Here is a 14540-nt window from a genome sequence, read left to right on the forward strand (position 1 = left end):
TACACAAATACGGTATTTGAACTGAGGTATCCCTTGTGGAAAAATTGTCGTGATCGGTATATAACTTTTCAAGGTCCCTGATATCGAACACGAAGAACTCAGTGCCTAAGCTAACCTAATTTTCCACCGAAAATATCGGTAAATCTCTCAGAATTTAATTCTAATTAATTTTACAGCAAAATAAAAAAATATGTAAATGACGGATAATGAAATCTCGATTATCACTTTATCATGCGAGAGTATAAAATGTTCGGTGACACCCGAACTTAGCCCTTCCTTACTTGTTTAATTTATATTTTTCCTCACAAAATATTTTTTTTCCCTTACAATAAAACTGTTATTTAAAAACTCGCAGAATAATAAAGTTATGCGGTGAATTTGGAATAACGCAAATACACAATTGAAGAGTAAACTTTTTCTTTTGCCTTTTTATGAGCGCGACCAGTTCGTTTACAGCAGCTGCATAAGTTGGTACAGTCAGAGTGTTGGAAAAGGCTAACGGTGATTTAGTTAGCCTTCAAAGACGGTCGAGAGATCGTTGAAGATATTTCTCGTTATGGACGACTTTCGACATCTTCAAGTAATGGAAATATTTAAAAAAAAAAGATATGGGGCTTGGAAATCGTCAGGCAAGTGTTAGAGATATGGCAAGAGAGCTCGACATCTCTCGCGAGTCCGTTTGAATTATTTTGGTGGATATTTGGGGTTTAAAACACGTTTTTGCTCAGCTCGTCCCAATAAAATTGATTTTTTTTTAAAGAGTTCCCGTAAACGGATCTCTTCGCGGACTGGAAAAATCGTTGACATAAGTGTATTACATCTGATGGAAATTACTCTGAAGACGACACAATAAATACTATTGATAAATAATTAAATATTTTGCATTTTTTGTCTGCATTACCCATATTTGGTGGAAAAAGTTGTTCTGGTACACTGAAATTAAATTTCTCTTTGGATTATGGCTTTTGATTGTCATCCAGTAGTCGAAATTACTTCTTGTCACCTTTCGTTTATAGCCAATTTGTAATATTTAGCATAGCCATAAAATACTATCAACAGGTGTTAATATCGATTGGTATTCGAATGCGCAAAGAAATATGAACGGTGCTTATATCGCTACTGACTCTTAAATTTTGCGTGTTCTGTTCACATACTAAATTTAAATATGGTCGCTTCGATATTATTGGATAGAATATTTTGATTTCGTATTCGTGTTTAAGTTTCCTCATTTAAAAGTGTTTACTCCATGCATCTAAGGGGATAGGTCACTCTAGAGGTCTAACTTTGAAAAGTTACCCTGAGGATTAGGTAAAAGCAATCAAATACTTACAGTTTTAACTTTAAATTAATTAAACATTAGCAATAAAATGTTATTAAAAAAAATTTAAGTAATAAAAGAAATAAAAACGTTATGTAGTACATAATAAAAAATATGTAGTATATTGTTAAATTTTCAATTGGATACGTATAGCACGTCGTCAAGTATCTTCATTCTTCGATTCGAAAAATTCAGTTCCTAGAGAAACGCGCTTAAAACTAACTGATCCACAGCTTGTATAGTGGATTGAACAGGGAAAATACATTTTTATTTCAGAAGAACAACAAAGCGATGGATTGACGGCCGAGCTATTCACATACGGCGGAAAAGAGCTGATAAGGAACATGCATCAGTATCTTTGTAGTATATGGTCGAACGAAAGCAAATCCGATGATTGGAATTCAAGTGGGCTCTGCCCAATCCGCAAAAAGGGAAACCCAATAATTTGTGCCAACCACAGTGGGCTAAATATTCTCAACATCTCATATAAGGTACTATCAAGCGTATTGTGCGAAAGATTAACGCCCATCGTCAACAAATTGACTGGACCTTATCAGTGTGGCTTTAGGCCTGGAAAACCAACAACTGACCAGATATTCACCGTGCGCAAAATCTTGACAGCACAAAAAGGAGCTGCCTTTATGACGCTATGTCTGAATTTGGTATCTCCGCAAATCTAATACGGTTGTGTAAATTGACGTTGGGCAATACCAAAAGCTCCGTCACGATTAGGAAGGACCCCTCCTCAGAGCCTTTCTCAAGTACATCTCCTGGATGGACAAAGAAGCGAAGCAAATGGGTCTGGTAATAAACGAGGATAAAACGAAATATCTCGAAATATATTAGCTCCCACTGTGACAGTCATAACTTCTAAGTAGTAGATAATTTCATCTATCTTGGAAACAGCGTTAAAAACAACAACGTCAACCTCGAAACCCAACGAGAAATAACTCTTGCCAACAGGTGCTACTTCGAACTGAGTACGCAATTGAGAAGTAAAGTCCACTCTCGACGAACAAAGACCAAATTCTGCAAATCACTCATCATCTCCTTCCTGCTATATGATATAGAGGCATGGAAGATGACGACAGCCGATGAGTCGACGTTACGAGTTTTCGAGAGAAAGGTGCTGCGGAAGATTTATTGTCCTTTGCGCATAGGCAACGACGAATATCATTGGATGGAACGATGGGCTGCACGAATTATACGACGACATTGACATAGTTAATTAAGAGATAGCGGCTTTACTGCCTAGGTCATGTCGTCCGAGTATATGACAAAAAACTCCTTTCAGAGTATTCGACGCAATATCTGCCGGAGGAAGCAAAGGAAGAGGAAGACCTCCACTACGTTGGCAAGACCAGGTGGAGCGAAATCTGGCTTCGCTTGGAATATGCAATTTACGTCGCATTGCAAAAAAAAAGAAACAACTGGTTAATTCGGTTATAACCTCGTAAACAGTTTCTACGCCAGTAAAGAAGAAGAAATATACTTCAAGCCAAAAAATAAAATAATTATAATTTATGAAAAATCTAAATTCAATTAAGCCTTTAATGTGAAACATGGCCCAAACTCGTCACAGTTGTGTGCTTTGGTATATACTTAAAACGTCAAAAAGTTGAATTTATTACATGTTTACAATGTGTCGAATGTATGTTGGGTAAACAAAACGCAGATTTGACAGGGAAAAATTTAAGGTGCGCCAAAGAATATACTTTAGCAACAATTTAATCATTTCGCACGATGCGTTTGAAGAAGTAATCAGTGTCGCTGCTTGAAATTGAAATAAATTATATACAAAAGAAAGGTTTACTTTAAGCTTCAAATCTAAACCTAACTTCAATATCTAAATAATTAAATAGTATTACAAAATGGAAATCAGTGAGTCATCTTTAAGTGTTTTTTACCTGAGTAAAGTCTTAGCATTGGCTCCCCTTTCTATTAAGACAAACGTGGAAGGCGTAATGACAATAAAACGCAGCAAAGTGTTTACCGTCTACTCGATTATCTTATGTTTAACAATGGGTGCGTAAGAGAGCGGAAAAAAATAATAATAATTCTCATTATCTTGAAGAAAGTTTTTTTTTATATATATTATCGCTTTAGTTATAATAGTCGGCACTGGATTCAAGGATTATTGCAAGGTTCAATATCGGTAAGTACGACTTTAAATAAATTTTAAGAAATTACCATATATCAATAAAGGTGCACTCAGATTGAACTTAAAGCCTTGGACAATAATCTATGCCAAATTTCGTGAATATACCTTAACAAATAAAAAAGTTTTCTACACAAGGACTTTAATATGATCGGTCAGTCGGTGCGACAGCTATATGCTACAGTTGTCTGATCTAAACAATTTTCTGGAAGGGGCTGAAACCTTCTTGGGCAATAAGCTGTGTGTGTTGCTTGGGCAAATTTTATGAATATCCATTGCCAAATAAAAAGTTATACATAGAGGAAGTAGAATTTGATCGAACAGGGTGTATGGCAGCTATATATTATACCGACGCGCAACAAGCGGACATGGTTATAACGACTCAGCTCCTCACGTCCTCATTTTACATACATATATCAACTTTATAGTACATACTACGTTTTCTTCTGAGTGTTACAAACTTCGTAGTAAACTCAATATTCCCTGTTTATAATAATTTAATAGATTACAATCAATTTCATCTTATTCACGTGTATTATGAGTCATTACTACGAGGTTTGACAATTAAATAATGAGACTGATTCCATAAAAACCGTATATTTGAAAATTATTCTACAAATCTGCCATTCCATTCAAAGTAGTTCCCTTGGAAAGCTACACAGTGATTCCAGCGCGTTTTCCATGCTTCGTAACATTTCTGGAACATACCTCGTATATTTCATTACTATTTTTTGCTTCGTGTCCGAAATATTTCTATTAAAACTTCTAGGTGACGATATGTTTCATTGTTATAGTACATAGATTGACCATTATTTTCGTTGAAAAGTCAGCCATCGATAATCAGCCTATTTACCTATCGGTATCTGTTGAGAGGTGAGATTTTATTCCTTGACCGAACTTTTTGCGCAAAGTTATAACATAATTGATGTTTGATTTGTATATGGTAAATAGAAAAAAGAATTTCGGATGATGATCGTCCTGTGCACTGAATTTGGTTGAAATTGGTCAAGTAGTTTCCATAGTCCATCGGCGCTCATAAAGTCCTTTCGTACAATTATGAATTTAAAATTTATTGTCTATAACGCATTTAGTTAATGAGTTATAGCGTTTTCAGTACTTTTCAAAATAACCGTTATATGGAGGGGATTTTATTCAGGGATGATACACTGATTATGGTGACACTCAAACTTTTCAATACCATTTTTGTAGTACGATTTGTCCTTTCCTAAAAAACAGACCTAATTTTCGGCGATCACCTCTTCATTCTACCACGAGAGCATTCTTTTAAGATCTGAAAACAGCAAATAGTCGAAGGGGGCCAAATCTGTAGAATAGGTGGCTTAGGTAACCATAAAGCTCCTAATTATACTCGTATAGAAATTTGGCAAAATATGCTGTCAAACTTGAGAAAACAAAAACAGAGAGCTGTTCCACTATGATCAAAAGTGATGAAAGAAAGGTATCAAGTTTGAGTGGATCATTCTATTGTGGCAAATTACAGCTGATCCTTGAAAAGATATTGTCAACCATAAAATTATAAATGAAGTACTCGTAAAAGATCTTTAAAGCGGATGTAATATACTAATCTATGTTTTCAACATTCCTATCTCTGTTTATTTCGATGCATCCTAAATTTTCAAAACTAATATTATAAATATATATGATACAATGTTTAATTTTTCTGATTTTTGTAATGTAAATTGAAAATAAAGATTTAAAAAAAACCAGAGCAAATATTATAAAACCATTGATAGTATCATGGATGGTGAGCACAAATGTATCCAAAACCGATTTTATCTCTGGGTCGACAGAGCTGCTATACACCAGTGTTATTTTATGTCAGTACAAATCGGTGAACAAGATTCTTCGTAAACCTATCTCTAATACGAATAGATTATATGGTTTCCCAAACGTGAAAAAGCAAAATGAAGTCCCATTTTCAAACTGCATGATGAAGTTAAATAGTTTTAGCAAGTTTGGTCGAGTTAACTGTAGTGGTTTAAGAGAAATATATAAAATACTATCTCTTCGTTTGTTACCCTCTCTCATTCAGTTATGTATTTGTACGAGTACCTTAATTTTTGGCATGGCAATAGTTCCATTTCGCCATTACCAACATTTTCATAGTGCCGAAGGCACACGTACAACAAGTTCCATCAAGATATGTTGATTTTTAGTATATATCCAGAAACCGCAGTCATCCAGATCGATTTTATTATATACTATGTACATAGATATATAAAAGATGATCCATTTCGAGGTTCTTTACTTGAAAAAAATATAAATTTCTTATAGCTTATAACTCGGTCTCTATTTCACTACATTTTACGTGTCAGAAACAACTGTTATGCTCTGTTGTAAAATGTTATGAGAGTGTAAAATGTTGTTATTATAAATTAATGTATAAACTATCCCATCATTTAAGTTGAATCAAACTCCACAAAGAGTGCTAAATTGGTTAAAATCGGTTCTATAGTTTATCACAGACAAACAATGTGATATATTGTATTACATATATACATTCGATATTCCACTTCCAATTCCTGTTGAGCAAAGATAGAAAACAAATCACATACACCACAATACATAGCAGTCTTCATATATTGTATTTCCTGTATTAAAAATTAATAATGCATTTACTGTTACTAATTATGTATCGTAAAATTTCCAGCGTGAGTTCATCGACCCTACAAGTGGTCACAGCAATGGATGTGGGCATGGTGGCGCTGACATGCATTGCTGGCATCGGTTGCGGTCTTTGCAGTGTGAAACCTACACAACAGCTCAATATGCGTTTAAGGAAGGTATTTTATGATATATTTACATATCGTCACCTGAAATGCAAAATAAAGTAACAAAAATTTCATAAATTTAGTGTCGCATGAATGAAACACGAAATAAAATAGAACCTGAGTGAAACAAAATATTAATATTGGTTAAGACTGGTTTATACATGACCGCAGAACCAGAAAATGTTGAACATATGCAATATTATGTATATAATTTGAAGTAGTGAAACGTAATCAATAAGACACTCAATTTCGATTTTTTTTATGATACGTTATTTTGCATTTCAGGTGACGATATACACTATTGACTAGGTGATAATTTCTCTTAGTCAATTATACTATTGTGTCACTTAAAAACTGTTTATTTCAGAAAAGTCCTTAAAATACTAATTTTTATTCAATTTGAAAATAATAATTGTTGTTGTAATTAATTTGGAGTTTTAAAATTTAAATTTAAATTATAAAAAAATAAAAATTTATAATATCAATAAATCCTAAATCATTTCAAACTAAATTTCTTACAGCTGGACGAGTCTCTGCACTTATTTTTGAATCTCGAAAATGATCGCTTTGTTCCTAGAATGTTGGCTATAGTCACACCTACATTATTTGGAGCAATTATAAGTTGCGTCAATTTAATTTTTTATAGATAATTCAAATTTATAGCAATATTTATAGGTTTCGATTATTTTGTGTGGATCCAGGTTGTGCCGAAACATGTTCTTGGTAAGATTTAACACAAGAGAACAATTTGCGGCACCTTTCATTATTTTTTTTTTGCAGCCGCTACTTTAAATTGGTATATACCATTTTATGGGATTTATTTGGTGCTAATTGGAAGTCATATTTTATATGCGAATAATGCTCTGGGACTTGCGAGACGTTTTCGTCATTTAAACAAGATATTGAAGCAGCATTTCTTGTTGGGTAAGAAAATTTTTTACCAAATATTTATATACTTAATTTATTTTTAAAATGTGTTTTTACATTAAAATATATCATGAAAACCTAACAAATCAGCTATAAATTGCAAATTAGAAGCGTACAAGAAGAAATATTGAATTTGGCGATTTTCAAAATCTAAATAGATCTCATGTAGATAGAGCGAAAGTTCGTTTTTTCATCGATTCACCATTTATTCTGGTTGCTGTCTTTCGGCGCCATTTATTATACTATATATATGTATATAGATTTTAATAACTTAAGACTATTTTAACTAGTTTCGATTCGCAAATATTTAACTAATCATAGACAGCAATAAAGAAGCTTTGGTTGGCGCGTCGTCGCCTTATTATTTCTACAGTCTGATAGTAGTAATATATGAACCTAAAATAGGCTCAATAATTCAGGTTCCAAGATAGATGAAACTATACACGACTTCGAAGTTAAGACTGTCAACAGTGATGTGGGAGCCAAGTCGCGAGTGCGACGACTGTTTGTTTGATTACAAGAAATACATATTTCGACATGTCGACAGTCTGGAGAAAGCAGTTGAGGTCCATGATATCAATATCGCCTTGTCTGAAACCTCGTTTGGTATTGAATTACTCGGAGCGGTCTTTCCCGATCCTGACGGAGCTTTTGGTATTGCTCACCGTCAATTTACATAACCGTATTTGCTTTGCAGCAATTCTTCTTTTCTTTGGAAGTACTTTTTAAGTGGCCAGCATACAATTCTGGGGAGGAATGTTTCGCATTCTCAATTTAGCTCGCCTTCGAACGGATATTTTTGGCTACCCAGAGGATACTCCTCTCTTTTCCAATACAGTCGTAACATCTAGCGATAATTGTTGCTCTTACATTATTTACTTAATTACTACAAGTTACTTAATTTACCTAATTAAAATTTTTACATTGCCATTCATAATGCGCTCTCACAGATGAAAAACACTGCAGTAAGATGAAGACTTGGGTTAATAATTTATCTTCTGATGAGGAAACTCCACCACACCATGAGTTTAATCGTCTAAGAAATCATCATTGTAAGTGAAATTATGTAGTATATATGTATAGTACATGTATAAATTATATATGTAAATATATTAGATTATATATTATTTATAAATGTGAAAACACTAGGGAAATTGTTCTGTCAAACTCACTCCTTTCTTTCTAGGCAAACCAACGGTTGAGCTGTTGAGATTACTGGTCGATAATTACGAATCCTTGTACAAATGTGTAGAAATATTTTCCAAGTAAGTTCATAAGTTTTTTGGTTCAAAAACGCAATAACTGGTCACCAGCCAGCGTCTAACAAAAGTTCCATTGATCATTTGGTTTTACTTGGTGAATGTTTGTTTTGCAAAAAAGTGGCTCACGGTCTAGACATTCAAGTGAAAAATAGAGAAATTATTACACTTTTTACAAAAACTGAGGTTTCCCGTTAATTAAAGAAGTTATTTTTAATTTCTGCAAAGGAAACATAATTATAATTATTAATTGATGAAAATGGTATCAAAAACAACAAACATTTCTTCTAATAAATTTATAATAAATTCGAATATACGTTTTCCGTTTCAATCAGCACCTTCGGTTTTGCTGTGCTTTGCAACCTGATCTCCTGCATGCTACATATCGTCATCACTGCACATTTCCTGATTATAGCTTTCAGAGAGTTTTCTATAACCATTCGGACTTACTGTCAGATGATGTGGCTTATGCTGCATATATTCAGATTACTATTGGTGGTGGAAGCTTGTCACAAGGCGACCGTAGAGGTGAGTAACAGTTTTTCGAAGCTATATAAAAATTATATTAAACAATTTGTAGTTACTTATTTGATAATATTTAGATTAAAATTATTGTTAATATTAAATTAAAATTTATTTTCGTGCAAAGTCAAAGGAAACCATACAGATCGTTAGCGAAATCAAGCGCACAACTGTAGAGCTATCGCTATCAGCTGAGGTGACTAATTTCGTACCATTACCTTAAATAGCAAATTTTATTATAAGTTCTTGTTCTATTGGCAGTTTCAAAAATTTTGGAAACATTTACATATTTACGATGTAAGAATTTCGGTTTTGGGGATCTGTGACATCAATAGAACGATATTGACAGCGGTGAGTAGCAACAACAATAAAAAGGTTAGAATTTCAAATATCAGTTAAGCATAATGTAAGTCTGCCAAGCTGAAATAATATTGCAAGTTAACAAATATGGCAACTACTACATACATGTTATTAATCTACTTACATACATACTACTGTGGGCCAGAAATAGTAAAATTAAGCTTTGCGTGAAAACCCATTCGACGAAATATTTTTTTCTAGGTTAGTATGACTGCAGTGACATCTGTTACAAATGTAACTTCAAAATAATCATTAGTATTTAGTGTACGCTTTTCTTTCTGAAGTATGGGGTGGGCCATATAAAATTTTAAATTTCGAAGTTAGGACGTAAAAGATTGAGTGTAGCGTTAGCTGTATGGCACGTAGCGCCGTCCTGCTGGAACCAAATGTTGTCAAAGTCTTCCTCTTCAATTTGCTTGAAGAAAAATTCGGTTAAAATTGCGCGATATCGCTCACCATTGATGGTTACGGTTCCTTCTTCATTTTCGAAGAAAAATGGGCCGATGATTCCGCCAGACTAAAATCCGCACCATAAAGTGATTCGTGCTGGGTGCATTGTCTTCTCGACGATTACGTGCGGGTTTTCTGTGCCCCAAATGCGACAATTCTGCTTGTTAACGTAACCATCGAGGTGGAAATGAGCCTCGTCCGAAAAGATGATATTTGGGTAAAATTGACCATCCTCGGTCAAACGATCTTCTGACAATCTGCAAACTGTAGAATAATGAATAGCGACCCATTTCGTAATTTTTGGACTTTTTACTGAATATCTGTCACTTTCCGAATGGTATTTATCGTTTCCAATGTCGAAATATAGATAATTCAAATTTAAAACGTTAGATGACCCACCCTATATATACTTAAAGTGCATTTGACGATTTTTATGATGAGTGAAACTATTCAACAAAGAAGTTACATTAAATTTTCTGTGCGGAATCAAATTTCTGATGCCGAAACGTTGGAAAAGGCCTTCGGAGATAATTGTTTGTCGTAGGTAAGTGTTTTTGATTGGTATAAATTATTCAAAAGAGTGTCGAGAACACGTTTACGACGAACCACATAAACTAATATCAACTGCGGATCAAAATGTCAATAAAGCAAACGAATTTGTGGGTAAAAATCGACGTTTGACAGTCAGAGATCTTACAGGGATGGTTGGAATATTTGAAAGACCTATGAAAGCTATTTTGATCATTTGGGCCTAAGAAAAGTGAAAGCACGATTGGTTCCAAAATTTTTTGAAAAAAGGCGTCGTGTTAAGCAGTCGTGTCTATATATATTTTTTTCCAACTATCAGGAATCATGAATGTTATAATTGGCTGACCCGGAAAGAAACGATCAATCGACCGAATATCGTAGCATCGTGAGCCGAAGCTGAAAAAACCACGTCAAAGCAGGTCAAAAACCAAGGTTCCATCGATCGGCCATACTGTCAACTAGGAACACTTTTAGGCAACTCTTGGTTTCTGCACCACGATAATGCACTGTCCCATACTACATTGATTATTCGTGAGATTTTCGCCAAATTTTTAACAATATCGTGCCGCAACCACCGTAATATGGTTATTCAGCAAACTCAAATGACCGCTCCGGAGCGAACCTTTTGAGTTAATCGAAAACATTAAACGTGAACGTGGTCTTGACAGTAAAAAAAACTTCGCTGGACAATGGAAACACAAATTAAAAAGATTTATATCGATGGTTACCCCCTCAAAAAGTTAAAATTGTAGTAAATATTAAATAATAAATAAAAGTGTTTAATAATAGTTTCAAACGTGCCACAGTGCCTCACAAATTTTACTAACTAAACAAATGCTTAGATGTTAAGTGAAAATTTTAAGATTTATGAGTATATGTATTAAGTCCCCCTTAAATCACTTTTATTTTGCTTACAGTTCAGCTCAGGAATTGCTACATATCTTTTTATTGTATTACAATTCCAAAATACCAGAGGCTAAGGAATCTTAAAACGAAACACTGTTCGTACGAGGGTATTTGAGTGTGTTTAAAAAAGTTAAGCTTCCCCCTACCGTACCACTCGGAAAAAGCTGGCGTACCCTAATACAGCACACCACACCTCAGAACACCACCACTCAGCAAGATGTCACCATTTAACGACATCACGAAGCAACAAAAAGGTCACCATACTACACTTGATGGCATCCCACAACACCTCACTAACAAAACGGATGGGTTCATCACACCCATTTCATTCGATTACTGAGCAATGAGCCATTACACACGCTAATTTTTCGTTTATACACAGATGCAACAGGAATTATATTTTTTCGACATGACAGCACCTATGCGATCATCCGTTTCAACACGTTTCCAGTGATCCTGCATGACAAATATATATTTACACTAATAACGTTGATCACTAACTGGAAGTGGATAATAAAAGTTATATTAAATAAACTCTCTTATTAAATATGCCAGCTTTTTATTTTGCCTTAGAATAAATCAAATAATTATTTTAAAACATTTCCGTGTTCTTCCCAATTAATTGGGTATCTAGTTATACAAAATGCAATGAAAAAAATTTGAAAAAACGTTGAAATATAATAATATTCTGTTGAGCATTATTTTCACACAAATTTATAAAAATCTTAAAATGCTAAATTTCAAATTAAATAGACCAATTAAGTCCTACGAAATAGATGGTATCAGCAAAGTTGCAGTTTTGACTTTACTGCAACTTCTTTGTATTCTACAGCAGGGGTCACCAAACAATTTAAAGCCTCATGATTACAGCAACGATACAAAAACAACAACAAAGTCTCGGAATAGCTAAACATTTGGGTTACTAATGATTAATAATATTTTATACACAAAGCCCATTTTTGAACTCCGAGGATCCGATATAAAATTCATGGAAAGGGTGTTATTGCTCAACACTTTTTTTGGAGTACATGAAGTCAATGCCACAGGGAAACATACATTTGGCGTACTATTGCTGACATAAGTGCAGTTATACGGAAAAAAATCAAGGGGTTATAGGGGTTTCCTCGGGTAAAAACAGTCTTTTTTAAACCATTTAAATTAAATATTTTATTATATTTTTTATTGTTACAAACACACACTATTAACAAAGAAATTCTGAAATTTTATGAAAAAAAAATTTAAAACTCGGCCATTGCGACGCCATTCCCGCTGACCTCTCGGAAAAATGATGTGCTCGCGTTGGCAGGGTAACTTCTTACAGGATCATGTAAAGTGAAAAATACATGTTTTAGTTAAAATCTTAACATAGAATTTGGACAAAGGAAAAAAACTGAAAATTGGATTTTCGGCAAACATTTTTACAAAAAAATTCAAATTTCAATGAAAATTTCGTGACATTTTTTTTTCTAATAGTTGTAATTGAAAAAAAAAAATCCTTCGACCAAATCTTTAAAAATTGTAACACAAAGACCTGTGTAAAATTTCATGAAGTTCGGTTGAATAGTTTTCGAGAAATTTTGCCAACCCACTGCAACACACAGTTTCGAAAAAAAACGTGTTTAAAGACGGTGCACTTAGCCAAGCTAGCCTCGACCGCACAAGTTCTTAAGGCCGTATCTCCGAAACTATTACTCGGATCAACTTGAAAATTTATGACAATATTCTAGAGGTGTTGTAGAATTTAATAAGACAATAAAAAAAATTGTTTTTGTTTAACCCGTAAAGCCATGTACCCCCTTAGGAACAATTGGATTGACAGACTAGGCATTTCATTCGTTTGTCTAGCTTTATTTTAAAACTCTGGAAAAAAACATTTAGGGGACTGACAACTCATTAAGAAAAAAATACCTTAATGAGACTTTATGAAGCCCCTATTTCTTCAACTACCACCCGTAACATTAATCTTCATTTGAAACACCACCTTGTGTAAAGTAATTAATATTTATTGCTTCCCACCGAAGACTTTCCAGCGCATGTAAATTTTCCGCTGAAGTAGACTTACGAAAGTTCCTCGAAATTCGATGGGCTCCCTTGTATGCTCAATACATATGTGTATCCAAGTTATAAATATGTTTGTACATGCAGCACACATATACATACATATGCATACACGTGGTTGTTAACTCAATTTGTTAAACAAGTGATCAACACGTATCTGCAAACAAAATTCCCCACTCTACACGCAAACAACAACAATCAACTGTCTATAAACTTATTTATTCTCCCATTATACACAAACAATGACCAATAAAAAAATTGCTTGCGCCTAAATATATGCTACATTCGCCGCAGTAGCCCTGCTACTGTTGTTTACTTTTACTTATTCGCATACGCGCACACATCCACACACACACAACCCCATACATGCATGAACGTTGTCATACATTAAGGTTTGATGACGCTACCTGCAAGCGCTGCCATTTGCTCGTTTTCAAGCGTTTCTTCACTGCCCAAGTGCAATTTAAATTCATTCAGTTTTCAATTTGACAGCCCACCTGGTGTTCGTAGCGCATACAAAAATAATTTTATAACCGTAATATTGGCAGCGCCATTTTATAGTCAACCGTTTGACAATTTAATTATGCATATAATTAGCTTGAAACAGATTTCAGTGCGCGCTTTATAGTCACGAACTCTAATGATTATTTACAATTTAAACGATAAGAGTGTAAATAGCATTTAGAAGTGTTTACAACCAGGTGAAGGCAAACTGTTGAATGCAAGGTGGAGTTCAGAGGGATTTCATTATAAAAAGAGGATATAATTTAACTCAATATTAAAAGAATTGATGACATAATAATTTGTTGGTTCATTTGCATATCTTCTTCTCTATTAGAGTAGGCACCGCCTACGCGGTTATAGCCGAGTTTACAAGAGCGCGACAGTCGTTCTGCTTTTTCGCCAATTAGAGATTCCAAGTGTAACTAGTTCTTTCTCCCTTGTTTTTCCAACGAAGTTGAGGTCTTCATCTGCTTCCTCCGGCGGGTTCTGCGTCAAATACTTTGAGAGCTGGAGTGTTTTCGTTCATTCGGACGACATAACATAGCCAGCGTAGCCGCTGTCTCTTGATTCGCTAAACTATGTCAATGTCGTCGTATACCTCGTATAGTCATCGTTCCATCAGATGCGATACTCGCCGTTGCCAATGCGCAAAGGAACATAAATCTTCCGCAGAACATTTCTCTCGAAAACTCTTAACGCAGACGCATCCGATGTAGTCATCGTCCATGCCTCTTCACTATATAGCAGGATGGGAATAA

At 34.4% G+C, this 14540-nt stretch overlaps 1 protein-coding gene across 1 annotated transcript; it reads left to right on the forward strand.

The window, feature by feature from the left end:
* The first annotated feature begins 6102 nt into the window (after positions 1 to 6102).
* Positions 6103 to 11305, forward strand: LOC115066029 (gustatory receptor for sugar taste 43a-like). The gene is made up of 10 exons (XM_049452016.1): positions 6103 to 6280; positions 6790 to 6889; positions 6944 to 6991; positions 7049 to 7192; positions 8146 to 8247; positions 8382 to 8460; positions 8790 to 8982; positions 9104 to 9172; positions 9238 to 9327; positions 11232 to 11305. Exons 1-10 carry the CDS (start codon positions 6107 to 6109, stop codon positions 11292 to 11294), a joined length of 1062 nt encoding a protein of 353 aa, XP_049307973.1. The 5' UTR covers positions 6103 to 6106; the 3' UTR covers positions 11295 to 11305.
* The last annotated feature ends 3235 nt before the right edge of the window (positions 11306 to 14540 follow it).

This window comes from Bactrocera dorsalis, chromosome 3 (assembly GCF_023373825.1).
Source record: "Bactrocera dorsalis isolate Fly_Bdor chromosome 3, ASM2337382v1, whole genome shotgun sequence".
NCBI classification, from domain to species: domain Eukaryota; kingdom Metazoa; phylum Arthropoda; class Insecta; order Diptera; family Tephritidae; genus Bactrocera; species Bactrocera dorsalis.

Bases quoted from the DNA above. Each gene is read 5' to 3' on its own strand.
- LOC115066029 (XM_049452016.1), top strand. From the start codon at position 6,107: ATGCATTTACTGTTACTAATTATGTATCGTAAAATTTCCAGCGTGAGT. The intron at 8,461-8,789 runs GTAAGTTCATAA...CGTTTCAATCAG, and splicing joins TGTGTAGAAATATTTTCCAA to CACCTTCGGTTTTGCTGTGC. The intron at 9,328-11,231 runs GTGAGTAGCAAC...TTTTGCTTACAG, and splicing joins ATAGAACGATATTGACAGCG to TTCAGCTCAGGAATTGCTAC.